Source organism: Symphalangus syndactylus, chromosome 12 (genome assembly GCF_028878055.3).
Source record: "Symphalangus syndactylus isolate Jambi chromosome 12, NHGRI_mSymSyn1-v2.1_pri, whole genome shotgun sequence".
Lineage (NCBI taxonomy): Eukaryota > Metazoa > Chordata > Mammalia > Primates > Hylobatidae > Symphalangus > Symphalangus syndactylus.
In genome coordinates this window covers 137,180,559-137,206,598 of record NC_072441.2, presented here as the reverse complement: position 1 = coordinate 137,206,598, position 26,040 = coordinate 137,180,559, and the positions used below count along the sequence as shown (strand labels likewise).

Sequence of the window (26,040 nt, the reverse complement as noted above, 5' to 3'; positions counted from 1 at the left end):
AAGTACATATTTTTTGGCTGGGCACATCTATAATCCCAGTACTTTGGGAGGCTGAAAAGGCAGGATCACTTGAGCCCAGGAATTTGATACCAGCCTGGCCAACATAGTGAGACTGTGTCTTCACAAAAAATAAAAAAATTAGCCAGGCTTGGTGGCATGTGCCTGTAGTCTAGTTACTCGGGAGGCTGAGCTGGGAGGATTGCTACAGCCTGGGAGTTTGAGACTTAAGAGAGCCGTGATTGCACCACTGCACTCCAGCCTGGGTGACAGAGCAAGATTCTGTCTCAAAACAAAAAAAAAAGTTACAGGGTGATTTGACATTACAATAAAAAAAAAAGATCATGTACATTAAATGGCACAGAAGCAGAGCAGCATGAGACGTGATAAAATTTATGCCCAAAATATCCAAAATAGCTCTTTTGTTAAGTGTAAAACACTTAAATTGTAAGAAAACATTGTGCATTAATTAAATGGTAGCATTTTTAAAATTTACTATTTACTTATTTATTTGTTTATTTATTTATTTTGAGATGGAGTCTCACTGTGTTGCCCAGGCTGGAGTGCAGTGGTGCAATCTCAGCTCACTGCAACCTCTGCCGCCTGGGTTCAAGCAATTCTACTGCCTTAGCCTCCCAAGCAGCTGGAATTACAGGCGCCTGCCACTGCGCCCAGCTAATTTTTGTAGTTTTAGTAGAGACAGGGTTTCACCATATTGGCCAGGTTGGTCTTGAACTCCTGACCTCATGATCCACCTGCCTCAGCCTCCCAAAGTGCTGGGATTACAGGCATGAGCTACCGCGCCCCGCCTAATTTTTTTTTTTTTTTTGAGACAAGGTCTCACTCTGTCACCCAGACATGAGCCACTCACTGTGCCCAGCCTAGCATTTTTCTTTTTTATTAGTACATAAAATAATGACGTTTCTCAAATTAAATGTTTTAAAGTCAATTAAATACTGATTTTGTCTGTCATCTGCATTACGGATTTTTTTTTAGGTGTGTCATCTGTATGTTGACTTTAAGACATCTTTTGCCTATAAAGATTTTTAATTTTTAAATAGTCAAGTACATTGACTAGGTGTGTAGATTTGGTTAAAAGCATCTCTCCCACTAGATTTTCAGGATTTTGATCTATTTTTATATTTTATATTTTAGAGTTTAACCTAGCTGGAATTATTTTTGAATATGGTTTAAGATGAGGACCCATGTCAAAACTTTATTTTCTTCTAGATTGATAAATACTAGAATTCAGTAGTCTTCGCTTATTAAGCAATTCATCCATTTCCTACTGAATTGAGCCTCCATCTTTGTCATTTAATAAATTCTCACATGTACTAGAATCAGTTTTGGATTCTCTAGTCTGTTTCATTGATTTCTTTGTCATTCCTCATGCCAGAATCATAATTATATGGCTATGGTGACTGCAACGGTTTGAATGTGTCCCCCAGAAAGCAGGCGTTGGAAATTTCATCTCCAGGGCAACAGTGTTGGGAAGTAGGTCCTAATGGGAGGTGTGTATGTCCTGAGGGCTTTGCCCTCATGCATGGATTAATGCTTTATAAAAGAGCTTGAGGTCTTGAGTTCAATCTCCTGCTCTCTCCAGCTCTCTTGCACGTCTGCCATCTGTCATGGATGACACAGCAAGAAGGCCCTTGCCTGATATGGGCCCCGCAATCTTAGACTTCCTAGACTGCAGAACTGTAAGAAATAAATCTCTGTTCGTTATAAATTACCAAGTCTCAGATATTCTATTATAGCAGTACAAAATGGACAGAGAAAGTGACTTTTTTGTGTGTTGTGCTATCTGGTAAGCCAAGTCCCCCATCACTGTTCTTTTCTTGACTTTTCTTGTCTCGTCTTGGACCTTTATTCTTGCATATAAATTTTAAGATTTTAAAATCTAGTTCCAAAATCAAAACAAAACCCTGTTGGGACTCTAATCAGAATTATAATCATTTTATATTATCTGACATTGTTATGATAGCAAATCTTGTCTATGAATGATATACATTTTCATTTACACAAATCTTGTTTTATGCCTTTTAATGATTTTCATTTGTATTTTCTTCACCTTTACTTTGTTATTATTAAATTTGTTCTAAATATTTTATAGGTTGAATCACTCCTTCTGAGGATGGAATATATCCCACTTCCGTTCTATTCTAGGTGCTCATTTCTTTTTTTTTTTTTTTTTTTTTTTTTTGCGACAGAGTCTCACACTATTGCCTGGGCTGGAGTGCGGTGGTGCAATCTTGGCTTGCAGCAACCACTGCCTCCTGGGTTCAAGCAATTCTCCTTCCTCATTCTCCTGAGTGGCTAGAATTACAGGTGTCCATCACCACACCCGGCTAATTTTTTATATTTTTAGTAGAGATGGGGTTTCACTATGTTGGCCAGGCTGGTCTCGAACTCCTGACCTCATGATCCACACAACTCAGCCTCCCAGAGTGTTGGGATTACAGGCGTGAGACACTGTGCCCAGCTCTACTAATTTCTACGTGCTCATTTCTAAAGCAAGGAAAATATTTATTTTATGTGTATTTCTTATGAGGCAACTATCTCACATCAATTCTCCTATTAATTCTAGCAGTTTTTATTAGAGACTTTTTCTAGATATTGTATCATATCATCAGCAAAAAGATATAGCTCTACCTCTTCTTTTCTAATATTTGTGCTAGTTTTCTTTTTATTTGAAATACTTTTTATTTCACTTTTTATTTATTTTATTCTTTTTATTTGACAAATACTCTAAGACAATGTTACAAACTAATATGATGGCAAGTTTCTGATTTTATTTGAAATTGTTTTATTGTTACACCATTTAGGGTACCATTTACATTTTTTATTTTTGTAAATAGTCTTTCTTAGAAGTAATGTCTTAGTCTGTTTGGACTGCTATTACAGAAGACCATAGACTGAGTGGCTTATAAACAACAGAAATTTATTTCTCACAGTTCTGAGGTATGGGAAGTCTAAGATCAAGGTTTGAGCAGATGGTTCCCAGAGGCCATCTTCTGGGTGTGTCCTTATATGGTAGAAGGAAGGGACACGGAGCTCTCTGGGGCTTCTTTTATAAGGGTATCAGATACAAAAAAAGTTCCTCTTCAAAGGTTTGGCTTGTTCAATGTCCCGTTCTTTGTTCCCTACTTCCAAGGCCAAACCAACTTCCTTATCCTTTGGCCTCTCTATGTTAGTTTCAGTAAACAACTTTCCCGCCAGTCCTTGTCTACAGAGACCACATCTGCTAGCCACTCTGTAAATTACCCCTCCCGTTGCAATGGCTCTTCCCGCCAAAACTGCCCTTCTCACCAGTGTAACCATATTCCGAATTAGCCAGTTGGGTTCAGCTTAGATTGTGCGGTCCAACTCCAGCCAATGGAGGCAGGACACAGTGACAGGGACAAGCTGCGTTAGGGATAAAAACCCCTTCCCTCCTTTGTTCAGTGTGCTCTCGTGGTGACCAAACCTGCGAACAGCACCCTTCTACAGAAGTAAATTTTGCCTTGCTAAGAAATCTTTTGTTTAAGTGCTCGTTTTCTTTGCAACTCCGAGCTTTACTTCCAACATAAGGGTAGCAATCCCACTCATGAAGGCTCCACCCTCATGACCTGATCACCTCCCAAAGACCTCACCTCCAAATACCATCACATTGGGAGTTAGGATTTAACATATGAATTTTGTGGGGATGAAACATTCGGTCTATACCAAGTAATCTCCTTCTATTCCTATTTTGCTTAGAGTTTTTAGTATATGGATTAGAACAATAGTTGACAAACAGTAAATGCTCTTTGCTTGTTAAGCAGATAATGATGTACCAGAAATGACTGCTAAAGTTTATTAAAGTCTTTTTCACTGACTATTGACATGATCATATAGTTTTTCCTCTTAAATTTGATGTTATAGGTTATGTTAATATGTTTCCTGGTATTGGAACACCCTTATATTCCTGGGAAAAACTTGGTTGGTTATATATATTTTTAAAAATTTGGCCGGGCGTGGTGGCTCACGCTTGTAATCCCAGCAATTTGGGAAGCCGAGGCAGGCAGATCACGAGGTCAGGAGATCGAGACCACGGTGAAACCCCGTCTCTACTAAAAATCCAAAAAAAAAAATTAGCCGGGCGTGGTGGCGGGCGCCTGTAGTCCCAGCTACTCGGAGAGGCTGAGGCAGGAGAATGGCGTGAACCTGGGAGGCGGAGCTTGCAGTGAGCCGAGATTGCGCCACTGCACTCCAGCCTGGGCGACAGAGCGAGACTCCGTCTCAAAAAAAAAAAAAAAATTCATCACTAGTTCTATTTGTCAATATTTTATTTAGAATATTTGTACTTACAGTCATAAATTAATCTAGTTTTCTTTTTTGTACTTGAAAAATCATGGTTTAGTATTCAAGTTCTACTTCTGTTATGAAATAAATTAAGGAGCATTCATCTTTTTCCTGAGTCTGAAACATTTCCCCTTTGTTGGGAACTGCTAACTGTTCATGGGGTGGGTGCCCAAGAGCCAAGTCTTTCTACCATGACACTCCGTGGCCCCTGGTCACAGCCGAATGATCAAATGATCCTGCCAAAATTTGGAATTCTGAACTGAGTAACACAACTGAAAGTTGCCAGAGCTGAATCATGTTAAGGGTGGTGGTTTAGAGGGCATCTCTCTAGGTATTTGCTTTGTGGTGCTCAGAAATCCGCTGGTTCCTAACCTTTCACAGACTAGGCTAACCAGTTCTTCCTCGAATTCCTGAAGACTCCAGAATCCTTCCAACAACAACAATAATAATAATCATTTTAACTTAGAAAACAATTCTGGTGAGCTAGTTACTTGCAAATAATAGGACCTTAATCACAAAACTATGTATAGAATAGTTTCTTATCCCAAAACTATGTCTAGAATCACCTTTATGTGAACACGTTAACAGTTGTGCTTTTACTTTAAAACAAAAGTTTACTTTGACTAGGATATGGGGTAATTAAAAAAATTAAAAAGTGAAAAAGAAAACAAAACTTTACTTTCTTGAAATTATACGATGTGTAACATGTACAGCAGGAACCCAACTTGATTTGTTCTTGCTATGGGCCGAATGTTTGTATTCCGCCACAGACGAATATGTCGAAGCCCTAACCCCTAAAGTGACTGTATTTGGAGATGAGGCCTTTATAGAAGTAATAAGTTTAAATGAGGTCACAGGGGTGGGGCCCTGATCTGATAGGATTAGTGTTCTTAAAAGAAGAGACATCAGAGAGCTCACTCTCCTCAAGCACACAAGAAGAGGTCTTGTGAGCATACAAGGAGATGGTGCTGCCTACAAGCCAAGAGAAAAGTCCTGATGATATTTGTTGAATAATCCATCATTACCCAGCTGCTTTGAAACACCAGCTTTACAATATACTAAATTTAAATAAAGTGTCAAGACTGTTTCTGAGTTTCCAACTTCATCTCACTGATTTCCGAGTATATTTTGGCACTAGTTTTATTTTGATTATTTTGCCTCCATAATACAAGGTAATATCTGGTAGGGCAAGTCTGCCTTCATTATTGTTGGAAAACATTATTGGCCATTCTGGAACACTTGCCATACTAGCTAAACTTTCGAATCATTTAGTTTAGTAAAAAGAAAAGTTGATTTTTTTTTTTTTTTTTTTTTTTTTTGAGATGGAGTCTTGCTCTGTCACCCAGGCTGGAATGCAGTGGCACGATCTTGGCTCCCTACAAACTCCACCTCTCGGCTTCAAGCGATTCTTTTGCCTCAGCCTCCTGAGTAGCTGGGATTACAGACACACACCACCACACCCAACTAATTTTTGTATTTTTAGTAGAGACGAGGTTTCGCCATGTTGACCACGCTGGTCTCGAACTCCTGAGCTCAGGTGATCCACCCGCCTTGGCCTCCTAAAGTGCTGGGATTACAGGCGTGAGCCACCATGTCCAGCCGAAAAAGTTGAAATTTTGATTGGGATGCATCACAGTTTATGTGAACTGGAGGAAAAGTGACATACTTAGAATGTACTATTTCAACTCGTGAATGTGTTATATCACTATTCTTACCATTTAAACAAAAAAATTGGAGTTTTATTTATAATTTCCTGCATAATTCTTGTTGTTTATTCTTAGCTGTATTTTTCTGACATTTTATTATGAAAACATACACATATACAGAAAAATTGAAAGAATTTTACAGTACGGCATCCCTGTACCACTACTTAGATTCTACCATTAACACTTTATTGTATTTTATGCGGTATTTTTGTTGAGTAGCAGATAGGAACATAGACTGCCTGTGTTCACCACTTGTAAGCTACATGATCTTGGGCAAGTTACTCAACTTCTCTAAATCTCAGTTTTCTTATCTGTAAAGTGGGAATAATAATAGTACTCACTTCAAGTGGTTTCTATGATGACAAAATAAGTTAAAATATGAAATGCACTTAGGACAGAGCCTCATATTCTGTAACTATTATATGCTAGTGTATTCATCAGCTTGGGCTGCTGTAACAAAATACCATTGACTGGGTGGCTTAAACCACGGAAATCTGGCTGGGCGCGGTGGCTCATGCCTGTAATCCCAGCACTTTGGGAGGCCGAGGCGGGCAGATACCGAGGTCAGGAGTTTGAGACCAGCCTAGCCAAAATAGTGGAACCCCGTCTCTACTAAAAATACAAAAAATTAGCTGGGCGTCGTGGCGGGCGCCTGTAAGCCCAGCCACTTGGGAGGCTGAGGCAGGAGAATCGCTTGAAGCCAGGAGGCGAAGGTTGCAGTGAACCGAGGTCACGCCACTGCAGTCCAGCCCAGCGGACAGTGCGAGACTCCATCTCAAAAAAACAAACAAACAAACAAAAAAAAACACGGAAATTTGTTTTCTCGGTGTGGAGACTAGAAGCCCCACGTAAGGTCCAGTTGGGTTCGTTTCTGACTAGGACTATATTCTAACCTTAATTACTTCAATAAAGGCCCTATCTCTAAATACCCTCCAAATACAACCAAAGTTAGGGCTTCAAGATAAATTTGGGGGAATCCAAACATTCGGTTCATAACAGCTAGCAAGTACTATAATTGTATTCTATTTCCTAATTTGTTGTTTTTGTAAACTATTGATGTAGAAATGTATTTGGAATGATGTACTCAAATTTTGTTGGAGGGAGAAAACTCAGCAATAAAACAGCATTACAGTATAACCGCTTTTGTGGAAAATATGTAACAATATGCATGAAAAACGTTGTGTGTGTAGGAAAGGCTGTACACCAACTGTTAGCAAGGTTACCGCTGCTTGCTGAAATTACAGGCAATAATTTTTTTTGTTTTTGTGTATTTTCTGGCATTTCAGAAATACAAGATAAGCAATAAACATGAGAACTTTTATTGAATACTAGAACAGAAAACTGTTGTGGTATTCTTTTAACAATATACCGGAATTCATTCAACTGTCTGCTTAGAATAAATAACTGGCATGTACATAATATTTAGGGACAGTGCTATGGACTATTTTACACCAGTGTCGTTTCACCAAAAAACGTGATGCGGATGGCTCCCTTTTGTCAAGGGTTTCAAAGGCTCACCCTAACGTTCACGTGCATTTTCCCAGCGGAGGAAAGATGGTTGTTCTTCATCAGAGTCTGGGGCCTAAGGACGCAGGCTCCGTCTCCTCCCGCAGGAGCCAGGCTGATGATGCTCGCAGGGATCGGATACTGGGAGCCCCTGAATGCAGCCAACGCGGCGCGCACCGGTGGGGGCGTCTGCGCTGGCGGAGCGGCTCCCCGGGAGGACGCTGGGAACCAGGCTTGGGCAGCCGCTGCGCAGGCGCACTGGGCCCCGACTGCCCGCCGCAGCGCTACGTGGGAGCGTGGCCGCGCAGTGCCGGGACCCGGCTGCAGCGGTGGGAAGGCGGGGGCGTGCCGGCCCAGCGGGGAGAAGGTGAGCGGGTGGGTATCCCGGGCTTGGGGAGCTGGGCGAGCCGGGAAGCGCGAGTTCCGCCCGCGGCCCCCCTGTCGCGCGCGGTGCTCTCCGCAGCCCCGGAGTCGTGCTCAGACAAAGGCTGGGAGGCTGGGGCCGGGCGGGTCCGGCTCTGTGGGGAGGACTAACCCTCTGATTGGGGGAGGAGGAGACGGAGTCTAGAGGTTTCGCGGTTTGCTACAGCCAACTAGTGAAAGAGCTGGGATTCCTAATCCCCGGCTACTTTACACATAATTACTGCCCCAAAGAATTGGGTTGTATTCGTCTCTTTGTGCTTCCTGACACCTGCGCGGTGCTTTGAACTTTGTGTGCTGTGTCTGCCCACCGCCTCCGTGTATCTTTTGGAAACATTTTACAGTGATTCATATACGTTCTAGCGTTCTGCCCTATGACTGAGCCTCCTTGGGCCTTTGCTGATTCTAATGTCTTCTGCCCAGCATCGGCAGGGGCTGCTGAGAGTAAATACTTGGCGCCTCCAGCTGCTGGCCGAGGAGACAGATGGAGCTCAAGTTGGGAGATGCGCCCTGACAGCCGATGATAGACACAAGTCCAGATCTCGGATTTTGATACTGTATGTTCCCTGGGTTCCTGAGAGAGGACATTGAGAAGTAGGAGTTGGCGATTAAGGAGATCGGTACAATTGGGAAGCCTCCTGTCAGAGCTTCCAGCAATTTCCTCATCAGAGGTGGGCAAGCCCTATGGGCTAAGACAGAGGGTCCTCAGAAAGGAGTGCGGACGCCGTCATGCTGCAGCAGCTCCTGATCACCCCGCCCACCGAGGCCGGCACCTGGGCGAAGTTGCGTCATCCAAAGGCGGCCACGGAGCGGGTGGCCCTGTGGGAGGATGTGACTGAAATGTTTAAAGCAGAAGGTGAGAATAAACTGCTGGGTGGGACGGAGGAAAAGCAGTCTCCTGTAGTGTGAGAAGGAATGAGTCACTTGAGTGGAAGCATCTCTTAGGGAGACGAGTGGGTGGAAGGTTTCCGGAGTTCTTGATTGTGGCTCCTAGTCTGGGGTTTTCCTAAGTAGTAGTGGTCAGTTCAGCTTAGGACCAGTATTTCAGTGTCATGGTTACGTATGTTATTTATTTTCATCTTTCCTGTGGCCATGTGGGGCAGGATGGACTTAACCTGATTTTTCTTATTCTAACAGTGGGGAAATGTAAATCAAATGGGAGGCCTGCCCAGGGTCACACAGGAACTTGGTGGCTAGGTCAGAAGAAGCAGCAGCAGGGGAAGTACCAGGTGAGCCTGGAGTAACTTGTGCTGGAAAGCAAGGAAGAGCTTAAAGACTAATGGATATGTGTCAGAAGAGGCCAGGTTTAAGGGTCTCTCACTCGACAGATTTGGGAAAGCTGAAGTATCCAAACTGATGGTAACACCTTGAATAAGTAAAATTCCACATGATCACCTTGACACTTAAAATAGAGAAAGATGGGGGGGAAATTCATTTGCAAACATTGGAGGTAATTAATACACTGATTCCTTACTTTGAAAAATAGGTTGTTATGGGAATGAAAGATGCATTTACCTTGCCTTTTAGATCCTCTTCAGTTGGTGAGGGAAAGCTTTTCACAGAAAATGCCTGCCAATAATGAAGTTAGAAAGAGGCCAGGTGTGGTGGCTCATTCCTGTAATCCCAGCAGTTTCCTTACTTTGAAAAATAGGTTGTTATGGGAATGAAAGATGCATTTACCTTGCCTTTTAGATCCTCTTCAGTTGGTGAGGGAAAGCTTTTCACAGAAAATGCCTGCCAATAATGAAGGTAGAAAGAGGCCAGGTGTGGTGGCTCATTCCTGTAATCCCAGCAGTTTCCTTACTTTGAAAAATAGGTTGTTACGGGAATGAAAGATGCATTTACCTTGCCTTTTAGATCCTCTTCAGTTGGTGAGGGAAAGCTTTTCACAGAAAATGCCTGCCAATAATGAAGGTAGAAAGAGGCCAGGTGTGGTGGCTCATTCCTGTAATCCCAGCAGTTTGGGAGGCCGAGGTGGGCGGATTGCTTGAGACCAGGAGTTTGAGGCCAGGAGTTTGAGACCAGCCTGGCCAACATGACGAAACCCCATCTCTACTAAAAATACAAAAATTAGCTGGGTGTGGTGGCACATGCCTGTAATCCCAGCTACTCAGGAAGCTGAGGCATGAGAATCGCTTGAACCAGGAAAGCAGAGGTTTCAGTGAGCTGAGATGGCGCCACTGCACTCCAGGCTGGGTGATAGAGCAAGACCTTGTCTCAAAAATAAATACATAAATAAATTGAGATGGCGCCACTGCACTCCAGGCTGGGTGATAGAGCAAGACCTTGTCTCAAAAATAAAGAAAGAAAGAAAGAATGATAGAATCTTTTACCGTAAATAAAATAATTGAAACGTTAATGGAGAACAGATACTCACATGATATCAAAGTATTATCCCCTCAAATTACTTACTAAATGGCAAGGAATGAACATAATTTTTCAATGGTGAGGTGTGGTGGTCACAGTTTTAATCAAATGTCTCAGTAATGGGATAGCTGGGTATTTTATACTTTGCAGATAACTGTAATATAAAGCACCTGGTACCACCTACAAGGTATTCCTACCAAAAATGTTGAATGTGATCCTAAATTAAGTTTAAAGACTGAACTGCTGGTTTACACAAAATACAGTGGATGGAGAAATAAGATAAACCCCACATTGAGGATACAGTCAGACTGTTCTTGTATCTTAAAAAGACAACATCATGAAGAAAGGGGAAGTACTTATTCTAGAGTAAAAGGGATTAGAGGTAACAACCACTTTGAATGGGTAAGCCTTGATTAACTCCTGGTTTGGAAAAAAATCCAGAATAAAAGTTGAGGAAACAGTTGAGGAAATCTGAATAGGGACTGAATATTTAGATGATACTATGGAATTATTGTTAATTTTCATAGATATAATGTTATTGTGGTTATACAAGAGAAGATCCTTATTTGAAATATTTAGGGATAAAGTATTATGATGCAGACAACTTTGAAATGCTTCAGAAAAAATGTAGATAGGTAAAGCAAATATGGTAAATATTAACAATTGTTGAATCTAGATGTGGATGTATGGATGTTCAATATTCATGATAAAAAGTTGGAATAAAATACAAAGACAGTTATTCATGTGCCTTAATTCCTAGTGCTTTTTTTTTTTTTTTTTTTTTTTTTTGAGACAGAGTCTCACTCTGTCACCCAGGCTGGAGTCCAATGGCGTGATCTTGGCTTACTGCAACCTCTGCCTCCCGGATTCAAGCGATTCTCATGCCTCAGCCTCCCAAGTAGCTGGGATTACAGGTGTGCACCACGACATCCAGCTAAGTTTTTTGTATTTTTAGTAGAGACGGGGTTTCACCATGTTGGCCAGGCTGGTCTTGAACTCCTGATCTCAAGTGATCTGCCTGCCTCGCCCAGCCTCTAGTGCATTTTTTTTTTTTTTTTTTTTGAGACAGAGTCCTGCTCTGTCACCCAGGCTGGAGTGCAGTGGGGCGATCTCGGCTCACTGCAACCTCTGCTTCCTGGGTTCAAGCAATTCTCCTGCCTCAGCCTCCCGAGTAGCTGGGATTATAGGTGCCCGCCACCATGCCCAGCTAATTTTTATATTTTTAGTAGAGACGGGGTTTTACTATCTTGTCCAAGCTGTGCTCGAACTCCTGACCTCATGATCCACCCACCTCAGCCTCTGAAAGTGCTGGGATTACAGGCGTGAGCCACCGCACCCGGCCTGTAGTGCATATTTTTAATACTTCAAATTCAGCCAGTATTACTTAAATTCTAGAAAGCTGGCAGTGTGTTATGTATAGCACTTTAGCAGATGGAAAAAAATGAGCAAGATACAGTTTCTAGCCATAACCTCATTAATACTCAATTGAGAGAGATAATTATACAAATAAAGTAAAAAGCTGCCTGAGAGAGATACTAGAATAGATATAAAAACCAAGCTTTTGGGAAGCATAGGAGAGAATAAACTTTCTTCTCATTAAGGGTGTCTGGGGAAACTTTACTTGAACTGGGCCTGGACGATATCTCAGTTTTTCACCAAGTAGGATTTGGGTGGGGTACTATCCAGATGTGTTCAAAGAATGGTACTAGGATTGTGTGGGTAGGTGTGTCCAGTGGATGAAGGATAATGTTTAGAGGAGATAATACTTGGAGAAGCCATGGACTGGTTGTGGAGGATCTTGAAATCTATGTTGATTAGCTGGGTATGGTGGCACACGCCTGTAATCCCAGCTACTCGGGAGACTGAGGCACGAGAATCTCTTGAACCTGGGAGGTGGAGATTGCAGTGAGCCAAGATTATGCCACTGCCCTCCAGCCTGGGTGACAGAGCAAGACTGTCTCAATAATAATAATTTAAAAATAACAAAAAAGAAATCTATATTGAAGTGTTTGCATTTTTCTTTCTTGTCAGTAGGGAAACCTTTGAGGATTTTTGAACAACAGATTGGCCTGAGAGATCTCTAAGACCACTGGGAAATATTAATGGTGAAAGCAGCTTGCAGCAGGTCCTCCTTATTAAGGAGGCTTTGGGCTGCTCTTGGGTCGCTCTAAATGTCCCTCTTTGTGAACGTTTTTGGGGAGAAGCCGCACTGAGTGGGTCTGTAGGCAGTTTCTCTGTTTGGGTGATTTGGGGAGATGCAAACCTCATGGCTCTTTTCCTTCCCCAGCTCTGCTGTCTCAGGATGCTGATGAGACCCAGGGAGAAAGTTTAGAGAGTAGAGTGACCCTTGGATCCCTGACAGCAGAATCCCAGGTGGGTTGGAGTTTCTGGTCACTTTCTTGACATCGCTTCTCAGATTTTAAGAGCGCAGGAGTTTGATTTTCTTTGACTCAACCTCCTGGATTGGCTTTTCTTTTTTTTGTTTTTTTCTTTTTTTTTTGAGATGGAGTCTTGCATTTCGCCCAGGCTGGAGTGCAGTGGTGCGATCTTGGCTCACTGCAAGCTCCGCCTCCTGGGTTCATGCCATTCTCCTGCCTCAGGGACTACAGGTGCCCGCCACCACGCCTGGCTAATTTTTTGTATTTTTAGTAGAGACGGGCTTTCACCGTGTTAGGCAGATGGTCTCGATCTCCTGACCTCGTGATCTGCCCACCTCGGCCTCCCAAAGTGCTGGGATTACAGGCGTGAGCCACCGTGCCCGGCCAATTGGCTTTTCTTAGCCTGTTCTTCCTCAGAAAACCAGGCCACATCAGTTGATTTCACAGGTAATCTCCCCACCAGTAGTAACCCTCCACAGGAAACCTCTTGTCTTTGCAAACCTCTAGCCATTTATCCAACAAATATATTGTGCTGAGGCCGCATGTGTGTGTGAGAGAGAAAAAGAGATAGAGAGGAGAAGACGTAATGTAATGTAGTCCTTGCCCATGAAATTCACATATCATCTGGGAGAAAGACAAACATGAGTCATTTTAAGCAACATTTAAAAGTCAACAGAATCAGTTTCTGATATTCTTGCAGATGTATACACTTCATTGATGACCTTTAAGTGAGGATTTTTGGTCAAGTCCTAGAGCAGGACTGTAACTGAAAAAAGAAATGAGTAGAGAAGATACTGGCAGGTCATGAAGAGCATGAGCTAAATAGGCGAAGCAGAAAAGGAGGGAAAACTTCTAATGGCAGTTTAACAATGTGCCGTGTGTCCTAAATGAAGTAGTCAGAAAACTGATAGCATTGGCAAAGCTCTGCACTACCAAACCCCAGACGCATAGGGAAACTCAAGAAAATTAGAGAGTAGTCAGAGAAACAGAAGAGGGTATTATTAGAGAACAGAAGAGTTTTAAAGTGGAGTGATCTTGGCTCCCCAAATCACATGGTTTAATCATGTGTTTAAATCATAGGGTTTAATCCTATGTCTTTAACTTTTCTCAGATTCAGCTTTCTCATAGGTTAAATGTGGATGCTAACATCAGCCTAATAGGCCTGAAATGCATTTCAGAATTATTTACAATACAAAAGCATTAAAATATTCTCTATACTTAGGGGATTTGTTGTTATTTCAGCCTTCCAGGTTCTGAATTCCCTTAGCTTTTGGGAGATTTTTGTTTGTTTGTTTGTTTGTTTGTTGTTTTTTTTTAAATTATACTTGAAGTTCTGGGATCATGTGCAGAATGTGCGGGTTTGTTACATAGGTATACATGTGCCATGGTGGTTTGCTGCACCCATCAACCCGTCATCTTCATTAGGTATTTCTCCTAATGCTATCCCTCCCCCAGCCCCCAGCCCCTGACAGGCCCTGGTGTGTGATGTTCCCCTCCCTGTGTCCATGTGATCTCACTGTACAACTCCCACTTATGAGTGAGAACATGTGGTGTTTTGTTTTCTGTTCCTGTGTTAGTTTGCTGAGAATGATGGTTTCCAGCTTCATCCATGTCCCTGCAAAGGACATGAACTCATCCTTTTTTATGGCTGCATAGTATTCTGTGGTGTCTATATGCCACATTTTCTTAATCCGGTCTATCATTGATGGACATTTGGGTTGGTTCCAAGTCTTTGCTATTGTGAACAGTGCTGCAGTAAACATACGTGTGCCTGTGTCTTTATAGTAGAATGATTTATAATCCTTTGGGTATATACCCAGTAGTGGGATTGCTGGGTCAAATGGTATTGCTGGTTCTAGATCCATGAGGAATCGCCACACTCTCTTCCACAATGGTTGAACTAATTTACACTCCCACAAACAGTGTAACAGCGTTCCTATTTCTCCACAGACTCCCCAGCATCTGTTGTTCCTTGACTTTTTAATGATCACCATTCTAACTGGCATGAGATCATATCTCATGTGGTTTTGATTTGCATTTCTCTAATGGAGTATTTTTAAAAAATAATTGTCAAATGGTTATTTATTTTTTGTAGCTCATACATAATAGACCCTTATACTTCTTACCCCAGAATATCTATCTCTGTCCAGACGTCTTCATTACTAGGCAGAATTCATGCTCCCTCCAAAAATGTGCTGTTCTCTCATACTTTTATTATTAACAGAAAAACCTAGGTAAGGTTATTTTACCCATGCTAAAGTATTCTCATTTTAACCAATTATTTTAGCCCAACAAAAGTCCCTGTCATCTCTTGTGGCCTTAGCCCCTTCTGAGCTCCCCACTTTCTCAAATACTCCTGAACTTTATTGTCTTTAATCAAAATTACTGTAAATTGTACTGTGACCTTCTTTAATATTTCATGAACATTTTCACTTCAGCCAGATTGTAAGTTGCAGAGGTAACTTACATGTTTTATGCATTGTTTTATAACCTCCATTTTATGTAATCTATAATCATTAGAATAAATTAAATGATTAGCAAGAGAGTATCCAGGAAAACTTGACTAGAATCTCTTAGCATCTAGACAAGGTGAGAACAACTTCCTGAAGTCTGGCTGAAAAGGAACGTATTTGATGTTCTAGGAACTGTTAACCTTCAAGGACGTATCAGTGGACTTCACTCAGGAGGAGTGGGGGCAGCTGGCCCCTGCTCACCGGAATCTGTACCGGGAGGTGATGCTGGAGAACTATGGGAACCTGGTCTCAGTGGGTAAGGATGGGCGCCTCTTGAAAATAGAACGTACCTATTGGATGAAAACCTTTGTTTCTAAATTAAGTGCTTTGTTTGGGCTTTGGGTTCTGTATTAGAGGTTTTGTGTTTCCTTCTGAACACCCAGTCAGGATTGCTATGCTCTTTTCTGCTCTGTTCTTTCTACTCTACTCTGCTTTCTTTAGAAGGCCCGAATACCAAAGAACCATATTTATATTCTTGGGATGGCTCTGTGACCTCAGCACATGCAGTCTTTTCTTCCCCAAAAGCAGGATATCAGCTTTCCAAACCTGGCGTGATTTCCCAGCTGGAGAAAGGAGAAGAACCATGGCTGATGGAGAGAGATATTTCAGGAGTTCCAAGTTCAGGTAAGTGCAAGGCAGGTGGGGCCTTTGTGATGTTAGCCAGAGAATTCCCCTCAAGGCCTTCTCCAAGCCGTGGGGAAGACTGAGGCCATGTGGATGGTACATTCAAGACAGTTGATTCTGTTATCTCTGTCACCCTTTTCCCACACTTGCATCTTCTCATTAGTCTCTCTGGAATCAGAGGAAAAGAGATGCCTTTCTCATCAGGGTTAACCTTCTTCATCATTTCTTTTGATCTGACTTTCATGATTTTTACCTCTTTCTCCAATATTCTAAACCTTGTTCTGATCATAGTTTCTTTCCCATGTACATTTAGATTTACACAGGTCTCTCCTCATTAAATACAGTCCACTTCACTGGACTCTCATGTCATTTTACCATCAGTTTCACTGTCTCTCAATGATTTCATTTTCAATATTTTTCTAATCCTTATTTTGTGATCACAGTTTCAATTGTAACTCTCTCATTTTAACTTGTGTAATTTAACTTTTCATGCCAGAAAATTTATGACTCTTTGAGAAATCAACCACAGAATTCGTTCTTAGCAGATCCAGTGGCTTTTAACAGTCTTCTTTAACATTTAAGTACAGTAATAATGACAGGTATTTACCTGGGTTCTCTGTGAATGAGAGCTGGGTTCTCTGTAAGTCCCACATTACCTCTGTCTTACACATGAGGAAAAGGAGGCTGATTAAGAAATGTATACAGGGCAGTTAGCTACTACTTGGTGGACTCAATATCTTAATTCTAATCATTCTGACACCACAGTTTGTGTGTTCTATGGCACTATTTTACATGGCTGCATTAGATTATACATGTAGACCTCGCCACCTTAATATTCTTTCCTCTATCAACTAGTTTAATAATTTTTGTCTCCTCTATTTCTCTTATTGTTTTTTCAGTGTTTCTCATCAGTGTATTTTTTAATGGAGATACATGATTTCTGCCTATGTCAGGATAGGCTAAACGACTGTAATAAATTGACTCCAAAATTTCACAACAGATTTTGAGCTATAAGTTATCTCAAACAGAATATGAACTTATTCCTTGATCATATACTGATCTGGAGAAATTTTTTTTTTCTTTTTGAGACAGAGTCTTGCCCTGTCACCCAGGCTGGAGTGCCATGGTGCAGTCTCGGCTCATTGCAACCTCCACCTCCTGGGTTCAAGCAATTCTCCTACCTCAGCCTCCTAAGTAGCTGGGGTTACAGGTGTGAGCCCCTGTGCCCGGCTAATCATTTTTGTATTTTTAGTAGAGACAGGGTTTTGCTATGTTGGCCAGGCTGGTCTCGAACTCTTGGCCTCAAGTGATCTGCCTACCTTGGCCTCCTAAAGTGCTAGGATTACAGGCATGAGCCACTGCACTGGGCCCTGGAGAAATTGTTTAGGTCACAGGACAGTTCCTCTTCATCTGGTGATTCAGAAGGATTCTTCTGCCTTGTGGCTCCTCCATCCACTAGGGTTTCCTCATCATCTGCATTTAGACAGCATAGAATAAGCGAGGAGTTATAATAGAAGAAGCAAAGGAGTTCATTTGGGAGGGGTTTATGGGCCAGTCTAAGGTGGTTCACATCACTTTCACTTTCATTCTCTTAACAGGAGAGACCTTTGTGACTTCACTCAATCTACTTCAAGGGAGATTGGGAAATATAATCTATTCATATGTCCAAAATCAGGGTGAACAGAGTTTAGGGAATAACCAGCAGACTCTGCCATAATTTCTGAGGAATCTCTGTCTTTTTTACACTGCTGCACTATTTCTGTACAAACTCCCACAGATGTTTTGTAATGGTTTCAAATATTCCTTCCATGCCCATATTCTCCATAATTTCATCTTTGTTTTATACATCCATATGAACCCTATTCTTACATATCTCTGGCATTTAGGACATCTCCACATAGAAGCACTGTACTTCAAACCCAGTACATCCAAAAACAGAAGCCATCTCATCTAAACAAGTTTCTCATCCTAACCTCCTCTGTTCTTTCGGTTTCTAGAAATCATGGTATCAGCAAGAACATTAAGCATGTTTGCTACTCTGTTTTTCCCTGGTTCCCCACAGCTTCTTCCTTAATGTTACCTGTTAGATCCACTTCTACTCTTCATCTGTTTTGAGGCAACACTAAGGCACGTTTCCATCATTTTATGCCTGAGTTACTCAACTTTCTAGTTGCATTTGCTGATGTCTTACTTTCTTTTTCTGAATCCTCTTGAATGTTACTGCCAGGTTTGACCACTTGAAATACGACATTTATCTTGTTTTTACCTTAAAAAGAAAAATTAAACATCTCCCTATTCCCTGTAATCAGTAATCTAAACATCTCTGCTTGCTTTTTAAGCTGACTCCAAAATTTATTCAGCTATTTCTGAGCACTTTTTATGTGTTGTTACTAAAGTGAGGTTAGAAATACTAAGGAATAAGATTTTTTTGTGAACAGGAAGTATTGGTGCTTTAGGTTGGCAGAGCCCAAAATGGATGGATAGGGATAGTAAGGGTAAATATCAGAGAAACTCCTTCATCCAAAAATTTTATGCCAGGTATACAATGAATAAAATATATATTCTCTATCCTTAAAGATTTTACAGAGTAATTAACATTTTATCACAAATTGAGAAGCCATTTTCTACCTCTTATATTGGCAAAAATTATGAAGGTTGATCAAATCCAGTGAGTATGCAGGGAAAGGCACACATCCACAACCCATCAATTTCTCTAGTCAAGCCAATGAAATACTGACAGGAGTATACAAGCATTTGTGTATAATGATGTACTATGGTGTAATTTTATAACAGTGAAAAATTGGAGACAAGTGAAATGTTTTTCAGTAGGGACAAGTCAAATTATGTTATGTCCATGCAGTAGAATGCAATGCAGTTGTAGAAAAAATAAGATAGCCTAGCTGGGTGGCTTACACTGTCTTCCCAGCAACTCAGAAGGCTGAGGCAGGAGAATTACTTGAGTCGAGGAGTTGGAGACCAGCCGGAGCAACATAGCATGATCCCATCTCTAAAATATAATAATAATTTAAATTTTTTTAAAATAAAGAATGAGATAAAACTTAATGTACAGATATAAAAAGAGGCCCATAAAGATACAGACTTAAGGCCAGGTGTGGTGGCTCACACCTATAATCTCAGCACTTTGGGAGGCCGAAGCGGGCAGATCACTTGAGGTCAGGAGTTTGAGACCAGCCTGGCCAACATAGCAAAACCCCATTTCTACTAAAAATACAAAAATTAGTGGCTGGGCATGGTGGCTCAAGCCTGTAATCCCAGCACTTTGGAAGGCCGAAGTGGCCGGATCGCAAGGTCAAGAGATCGAGACCATCCTGGCCAACGTGGTGAAACCCCGTCTTTACTAAAAATACAAAAACTAGCTGGGCGTGGTGGCACATGCCTGTAGTCTCAGCTACTCGGGAAGCTGAGGCAGGAGAATCACTTGAACCCAGGAGGCGGAGGTTGCAATGAGCAGAGATTGCGCCACTGCACTCCAGCTTAGCAACAGAGTGAGACTTTGTCTCCAAAAAAAAAATTAGCCAGGTGTGGTGGCGCATGCCTGTAAACCTAGCTACTCAGGAGGCTGAGGCAGGAGAATTGCTTGAACCTGGGAGGCAGAGGTTGCAGTGAGTCAAGATCGCCCCACTCCACTCCAGCCTGGGTGACACAGCAAGACCCCATCACAAAAAAAAAAAAAAGACTTAAAACAGATGTAGATATGTATACCATGATCTTTTTTTTTTTTTTTTTTGAACAGATGTATATTTAAGACCATAGATGTACAAATGCATACATTCACATATACATTTTGGTGGGAAATGTATGAATGGAGACATTTCAGAATCCTCAGCGACTGGAGGGAATTTTATCCCAGTTAGGGAGATGCTATCCTTTGTTAAAAGTCAGTGCATTCCTACATTATTCAGTGTTTTATTTTAGTGTTTAAAAGTATTTGAGATACCTTTTAAAATACTTTTATTTGTAAATAAAGAAAATTTTTTCACAGAAATATGGGCTTGAGATGATATGATGTTAGAATCCTATCTTCCACCCAGGCATGGTGGCTTACACCTGTAATCCTAGCACTTTGGGAGGCCAAGGCGGGTGGATTGCTTGAGCTCAGGAGTTTGAGACCAGCCTGGGCAACATGGTAAAACCCCATCTCTACAAAAAATACAAAAATTAGCCAGGTATGGTGGCGTGTGCCTGAAGTTCTAGCTACTTGGGGGACTGAGGTGGGAGGATTGCTTGAGCCTGGTAGGTCAAGGCTGCAGTGAGTCATGATCACACCACTGCACTCCAGTCTGGGTGACAGAGTGAGAGACCCTGTCAAAAAAAAAATTCTATCTTCCTTGATCTTCTGATATTTACTCTTATTGTCTTATTAGTTTATTTCCTCTTGCAGTTCACATGGATGAGCTCCTCCTAATTTCTTAAAATCATTTTACATTTTTCTTTGAGGTAGAGTCTTGCTCTCTTGCCTAGGCTAGAGTGCAGTGGTGTGATTACAGGCTGAGATGTGAAGTGATCCTCCCAATTCAGCCTCCCAAGTAGCTGGGACTACAGGCACACACCACCATGCCTGGTTTTTTTGTTTGTTTGTTTTTTGTTTTTGTAGAGACAGGATCTCTTTATGTTGCCCAGGCTGGTCTTGAACTCCTGGGCTCAAGCAATCCTCCTGCCTCAGCCTCCTAAAGTGCTGGGATGATAGGCATGAGCCATCGCACCTGGTCCACCTTACATACTTCTAACAGCTTCTTTTTTCTACTTCTTCACTTGCATTCGTATCAGCTCTCTAGGTGACAGAATCACATTTGAAGACAATCCAAAACTCCTGTACCTAGTATATATATTTTGTCCTCCCATTCTCACTGTGGCAATTAATTTTTTAAAGTGCAGGGAATATGGGTTATTTTTATTTTTTTTATTTCTTTTAGACTTGGAGAGCAAAACAAAAACCAAAGAGTCAGCCTTACAGAATGATATTTCATGGGAAGAATTACATTGTGGCCTAATGATGGAAGGATCTACAAAAGGAAACACCATGTATTCCACCTTGGGAAGAATCTCCAAATGTAATAAGCTAGAAAGCCAAAAAGAGAACCAAAGAATGGATGAAGGGCAAATCCCCTTGATGTGCAAGAAAACATTCACTCAGGAGAGAGGCCAAGAATCTAATAGATTTGAGAAAAGAATTAATGCGAAGTCAGAAGTTATGCCAGGACCAATAGGTCTTCCAAGAAAAAGAGATCGTATATATGACACATCTGGAAAGAGAAGCAGATACAACATAGATTTAGTTAATCATTCAAGGAGTTATACAAAAATGAAAACCTTTGAATGTAATATTTGTGAAAAAATCTTCAAACAGCTTATTCACCTTACTGAACACATGAGAATTCATACTGGGGAGAAACCTTTCAGATGTAAGGAATGTGGAAAAGCCTTTAGCCAAAGTTCATCTCTTATTCCACATCAGAGAATTCATACTGGTGAGAAACCCTATGAATGTAAGGAGTGTGGGAAAACCTTCAGACATCCTTCATCGCTTACTCAACATGTTAGAATTCATACTGGGGAGAAACCCTATGAATGTAGGGTATGTGAGAAAGCCTTCAGCCAGAGCATTGGACTGATCCAGCATTTGAGAACTCATGTTAGAGAGAAACCTTTTACATGCAAAGACTGTGGAAAAGCATTTTTCCAGATTAGACACCTTAGGCAACATGAGATTATTCATACTGGTGTGAAACCCTATATTTGTAATGTATGTAGTAAAACCTTCAGCCATAGTACATACCTAACTCAACACCAGAGAACTCATACTGGAGAAAGGCCATATAAATGTAAGGAATGTGGGAGAGCCTTTAGCCAGAGAATACATCTTTCTATCCATCAGAGAGTCCATACTGGAGTAAAACCTTATGAATGCAGTCATTGTGGGAAAGCCTTTAGGCATGATTCATCCTTTGCTAAACATCAGAGAATTCATACTGGAGAAAAACCTTATGATTGTAATGAGTGCGGAAAAGCCTTCAGCTGTAGTTCATCCCTTATTAGACACTGCAAAACACATTTAAGAAATACCTTCAGCAATGTTGTGTGAAATATACTAAACATCAAAGAATCTATGTTGGAGCAAAAGATTCTAAATCAGTGGTTCCCTGATTTTTGGATTTCCAAAAACAAACATTTAAAAAAAATGGTTTGGCACAATGTTACCAACTCTTAATTTTGCCGTATTAAAAACACAACCGCCTATTATCAGCATTGTTTCAGAAAAGAAAGGACATTTTAATATTTTTAATTGTGGAACAGTTCCCCCTCCTTTTTTTTTTTTTTTTTTTGAGATGGAGTCGCTCTGTGCAGTGACTTGATCTCAGCTCACAGCAACCTCCACCTCCCAGGCTCAAGCAATTCTCCTGCCTTAGCCTCCTGAGTAACTGGGATTACAGGTGCCCACCACCACACCTGGCTAATTTTTGTATTTTTAGTAGAGACAGGGTTTCACCATGTTGGCCAGGCTGGTCTCGAACCATTGACCTCGGGTGATCCGCCCATCTCGGCCTCCCAAAGTGCTGGGATTACAGGTGTGAGCCACCGTGCCTGCCCTGCACCCCCCCCAAACCCCGACCCAGACCCTTTTTTAAAAGACAGTTTCAGTCTTGCCCAGGCTGGAGTGCAGTGATGAAATCATAGTTCACTGCAGCCTCAAACTCCTGGGCTCAAGCAGTCTTCCTGCCTCAGCCTCCCAAGTAGCTAGGACTACAGATGTGCCCCACTATGTCTGGCTAATTTATTATTATTATTATTATTATTGTAGAGACAGTCTCACTGTGTTGCTGGGCTGGTCTCAAACTCCTGGCTCCAAGCAGTTCTCCCTCCTCAGTCTCTCAATATGCTGCGATTACAGACATGAGCCACCATGTCCGGCCAGGAACAGCCTTTTATATTATGTCAGCTTTATGACAAACTTCCACATTTGTCTTTACTTTTCTCAGTTCACTATGTGCCAGTGAAATTTCGTGGCATGTTAATGATCTGTGGGTTGACTTTTGAGAAACACTGTTTTAAGTATCCCTTTAATAAATCAGAATAAAATACAGTACAGCCTTTTACTCTAGCCCTTTATATAGCTAGAAGAGGTAGAAATTAAAATGTTGATTCTCATTTCTGAAGAAAAAATGTTAAAGGGAGTGTTCTAGAATTGACAGTTAACTTACTGTATATGAGATACTTATTTATATTTTATGGTTTTCTGTAGAGCAAGAATTGGCAAACTTTCTGTAAAGGGCCAGATAGTAAATACGTTAGGTGTTGTGGGCCATGTGGTCCCTGTCACGACTATTCAACTTACCCATTTTAGTACAAAAACAGCCAGAGACAATATATAAACTAGAGTATCTGAACCTTGGCACTGCAAATATTTTGGACTGGATAATACTTTGCTACAGGAAGCTGCCCTGTGCATCCTGGGATGTTTAGGGGCATCCTTGGCCTCTACCCACAAGATGCCAGCATTCAATGCTGATAGCTGTCCCTTCCCCAGTTGTGACAGCCAAAAATGTCTCCAGACATTGCCAGGTGTACCTGGAGGCCAAAATTGTCCCTGGGTGAGACCCACTGGTGAATGTGTGCAATAGTGGTTCCCATAAACTGCATTTTAGCATTTTAAAAACAGCTGTTAGGTTTCATTTGGCTCAAGGGCTGTCATTTTTCACTCCCCCCCACCATAGAGTATGTAAAATGATTAGAAGTGACAACAGACTATCATTTAGTATCAGATTAGTAAGTGTATATGCCATAAATTATTTCCTTAGCAATTCCTTTAGTATTTTGTTGCAATAATTCTTTAAACACTGCATTTGTAATGCTGCCTTGGAGCCTAGGAGTTATTTTTGGAGATATTTATGCAGACTTCCATCTATAATGATGGGTTTTTTTATTGTCGTTAATCCATAAATATTTTGAGACATATCTCTAAAAAACGAGCACTCTTCAAAAACATAACCACAATGCCATTATTATACCTACAAAAATTAACCACAGTTCCTTAAAACATAATGATGCCTTTTTGAAGAGAGATATATTGAGACTTTATTCTGGGGAGAAACCTTTCGGATAGCTATATTTAACTTTTCCTTTGCCAAGCATACAATGTTAGATTTGAAATATGCTTTGTATCAAGTGGAAGTGTCTCTTAAGATCGCCCCTAGGACAACATATCAAGAGGCCCACCAAAGAGGACCAGAGAGAGGTGACTGCAGGAGCCATGCTCAGGCAGGGAAATATGGAAAGTGGAGGAATTGGCTCCTAATGCTTCACTGTACTTAATGAAATAGATACTCCATCCTTACAGACATAATTGGAAGTGAGTCAAGTTCAACTTCTTACTGTTTTATGTGGAAATAGAACAAAAACATGAGTGTTGTGTGAATTATCCAAAGTAAAGCTATAAATCCAGAATATATACCAGTGTCTCTAGAATTTTTTATATTACTACATTTACTTAAAAAAAAGCTGGCCTCTAACTCTTAAGTCCTGTATGACTTTGATGGGCAGAAAAAGAGTGGGGGTATACACTATTTCTTAAAATCGTCCTGCCATGTTTCTATGGTCTTAGATTTCCCAAGAATTTGAATTTCTCCAATTGCTTATTTCCCTGAAAGACATGACTATGAGTTTTCTCTGTAGTTCCTGCCTCAGTGATCTCATACAGTCTTTGGCTTAAAATACCATCTCTGTTTAACAACTGCCAGATTCGCATCTCCAGCCCAGACCTCTCCTGAACTCCAGTCTTGTTCTAACCTTTGGATCCATTCACCAGCTGTTGCAGATGCCCTATACCCTTACGTTTTCATCTTTGCTCAGTTGTTGCCTTCTTACTGAAGCCTATCCTGTGTATACTATTTAATACTGCAGCTGTCTACCTTCCAAATCGAGAAATCCCATATCCCTTTCACCTGCTCTATGTTTTTCATATCACCTATCACCTTCTAACACCCTAGATACTTCACATATTTGTGTTTATTGTTTACTGTTGTTTCTCCCGGCTATAATGTAAGCTCCATGGGCGCAGGGGCCTTTGTTTTGTTCACTGATGTATCACAAGTGCCTAAAACAGTGCCTGGCACACAGAAGGGACTCAATAAATATGTATTGAATGGTTTTGATTTGAACTGAATTGAACTATATCCATGATGAAAATAAATGTTATCCATATACTTTCCTACCTACATTTTATATGTGAGGAAATATTTTTTGTTTGTTTCCTTTTTCTTTTCTGTGCAAGTGGACCAATATTTGAGAATCATATACCTTTGAGAATCATAACTGACATACTTTAAGATAAAAGGGTATTTCCATGTTAATTTGGTTTGGTTGTTTTTGTTTGTTTGTTGAGACAAAGTCTCACTATGTTGCTCAGTTTGGAGTGCAGCAGCATGATCGTGGCTCACTGCGGCCTCAACTTCCTGGGCTCGAGTGATCCTCCCACCTCAACCCCCTGAGTAGCTGAGACTACAGGCCCATACCACCACACCTGGCTAATTTTTGTATTTTTTGTAGGATGGGGTTTTGCCATGTTTCCCAGGCTGGTTTCAAACTCCTGAGCTCAGGCAGTCACCTGCCTCAGCCCCCAAAAGTGCTGGAATTACAAGCGTGAGCCACTGTGCCCAGCCTAATTTGTTTAAAATGCATTTAAATATGGCTGATTAACAACATGAGTTTATTTCGTGAACCTGAATGCATAAGCAAAATGGAGCGTATAAAAGACAATAGAGGAGAATATAGAAGCAGACATGAGGTGTCAAGTTTTTGGTGGTGAGAAAATAGAAGAGTGGTGACTGACTTAGCAGAGCCTGCAGAAAAGTATACTGGCACAAAGATGTTCCTGGGAAGACAGAGGCTTTGGAGATAGTGGGCATTATGGAAGAAAGAGGGCTGAAAACGGGGATTCATTGAAATTCTAATGTCAGATCCTTAGACCCCCTCACCTACCCATACAGCTGGCTGTTACGCACACATTCCTCCCTCATGCCTTTCTTCATCCCATTATCCTTTCCTCATCCCAAAGGAGACCGGTCTCCCAATGTGCTGGGACCGGTCTCAATGTGCTGGGATTACAGCAATGTGCTGTAACCGGTCTCCCAATGTGCTGGGATTACAGACATGAGCCACCATGTCCAGCCAGGAGCAGCCCTGTATATT

General features: G+C 41.3%; 1 protein-coding gene across 11 annotated transcripts in view; it reads left to right on the top strand.

The window, feature by feature from the left end:
- Nucleotides 1-25,069, top strand: part of ZFP69B (ZFP69 zinc finger protein B) — a 39,507-nt gene extending 14,438 nt beyond the window's left edge. Inside the window, exons 1-6 of one of the 11 annotated variants that reach the window (XM_063627808.1) lie at nucleotides 7,811-7,907; nucleotides 8,376-8,808; nucleotides 12,607-12,692; nucleotides 15,340-15,466; nucleotides 15,739-15,834; nucleotides 20,769-24,301. In XM_063627808.1, coding sequence (XP_063483878.1) covers nucleotides 8,682-8,808; nucleotides 12,607-12,692; nucleotides 15,340-15,466; nucleotides 15,739-15,834; nucleotides 20,769-21,937 — 1,605 coding nt within the window. In that variant the 5' untranslated portion in view covers nucleotides 7,811-7,907; nucleotides 8,376-8,681 and the 3' untranslated portion in view covers nucleotides 21,938-24,301. Of the gene's footprint in view, nucleotides 1-7,639; nucleotides 8,809-9,089; nucleotides 11,234-12,606; nucleotides 12,693-15,339; nucleotides 15,467-15,735; nucleotides 15,835-20,768 lie in introns of those variants that run through there. The other 10 variants (XM_063627806.1, XM_063627811.1, XM_063627810.1 and 7 more) reach the window with 10 other exon arrangements.
- Nucleotides 25,070-26,040: the final 971 nt, after the last annotated feature.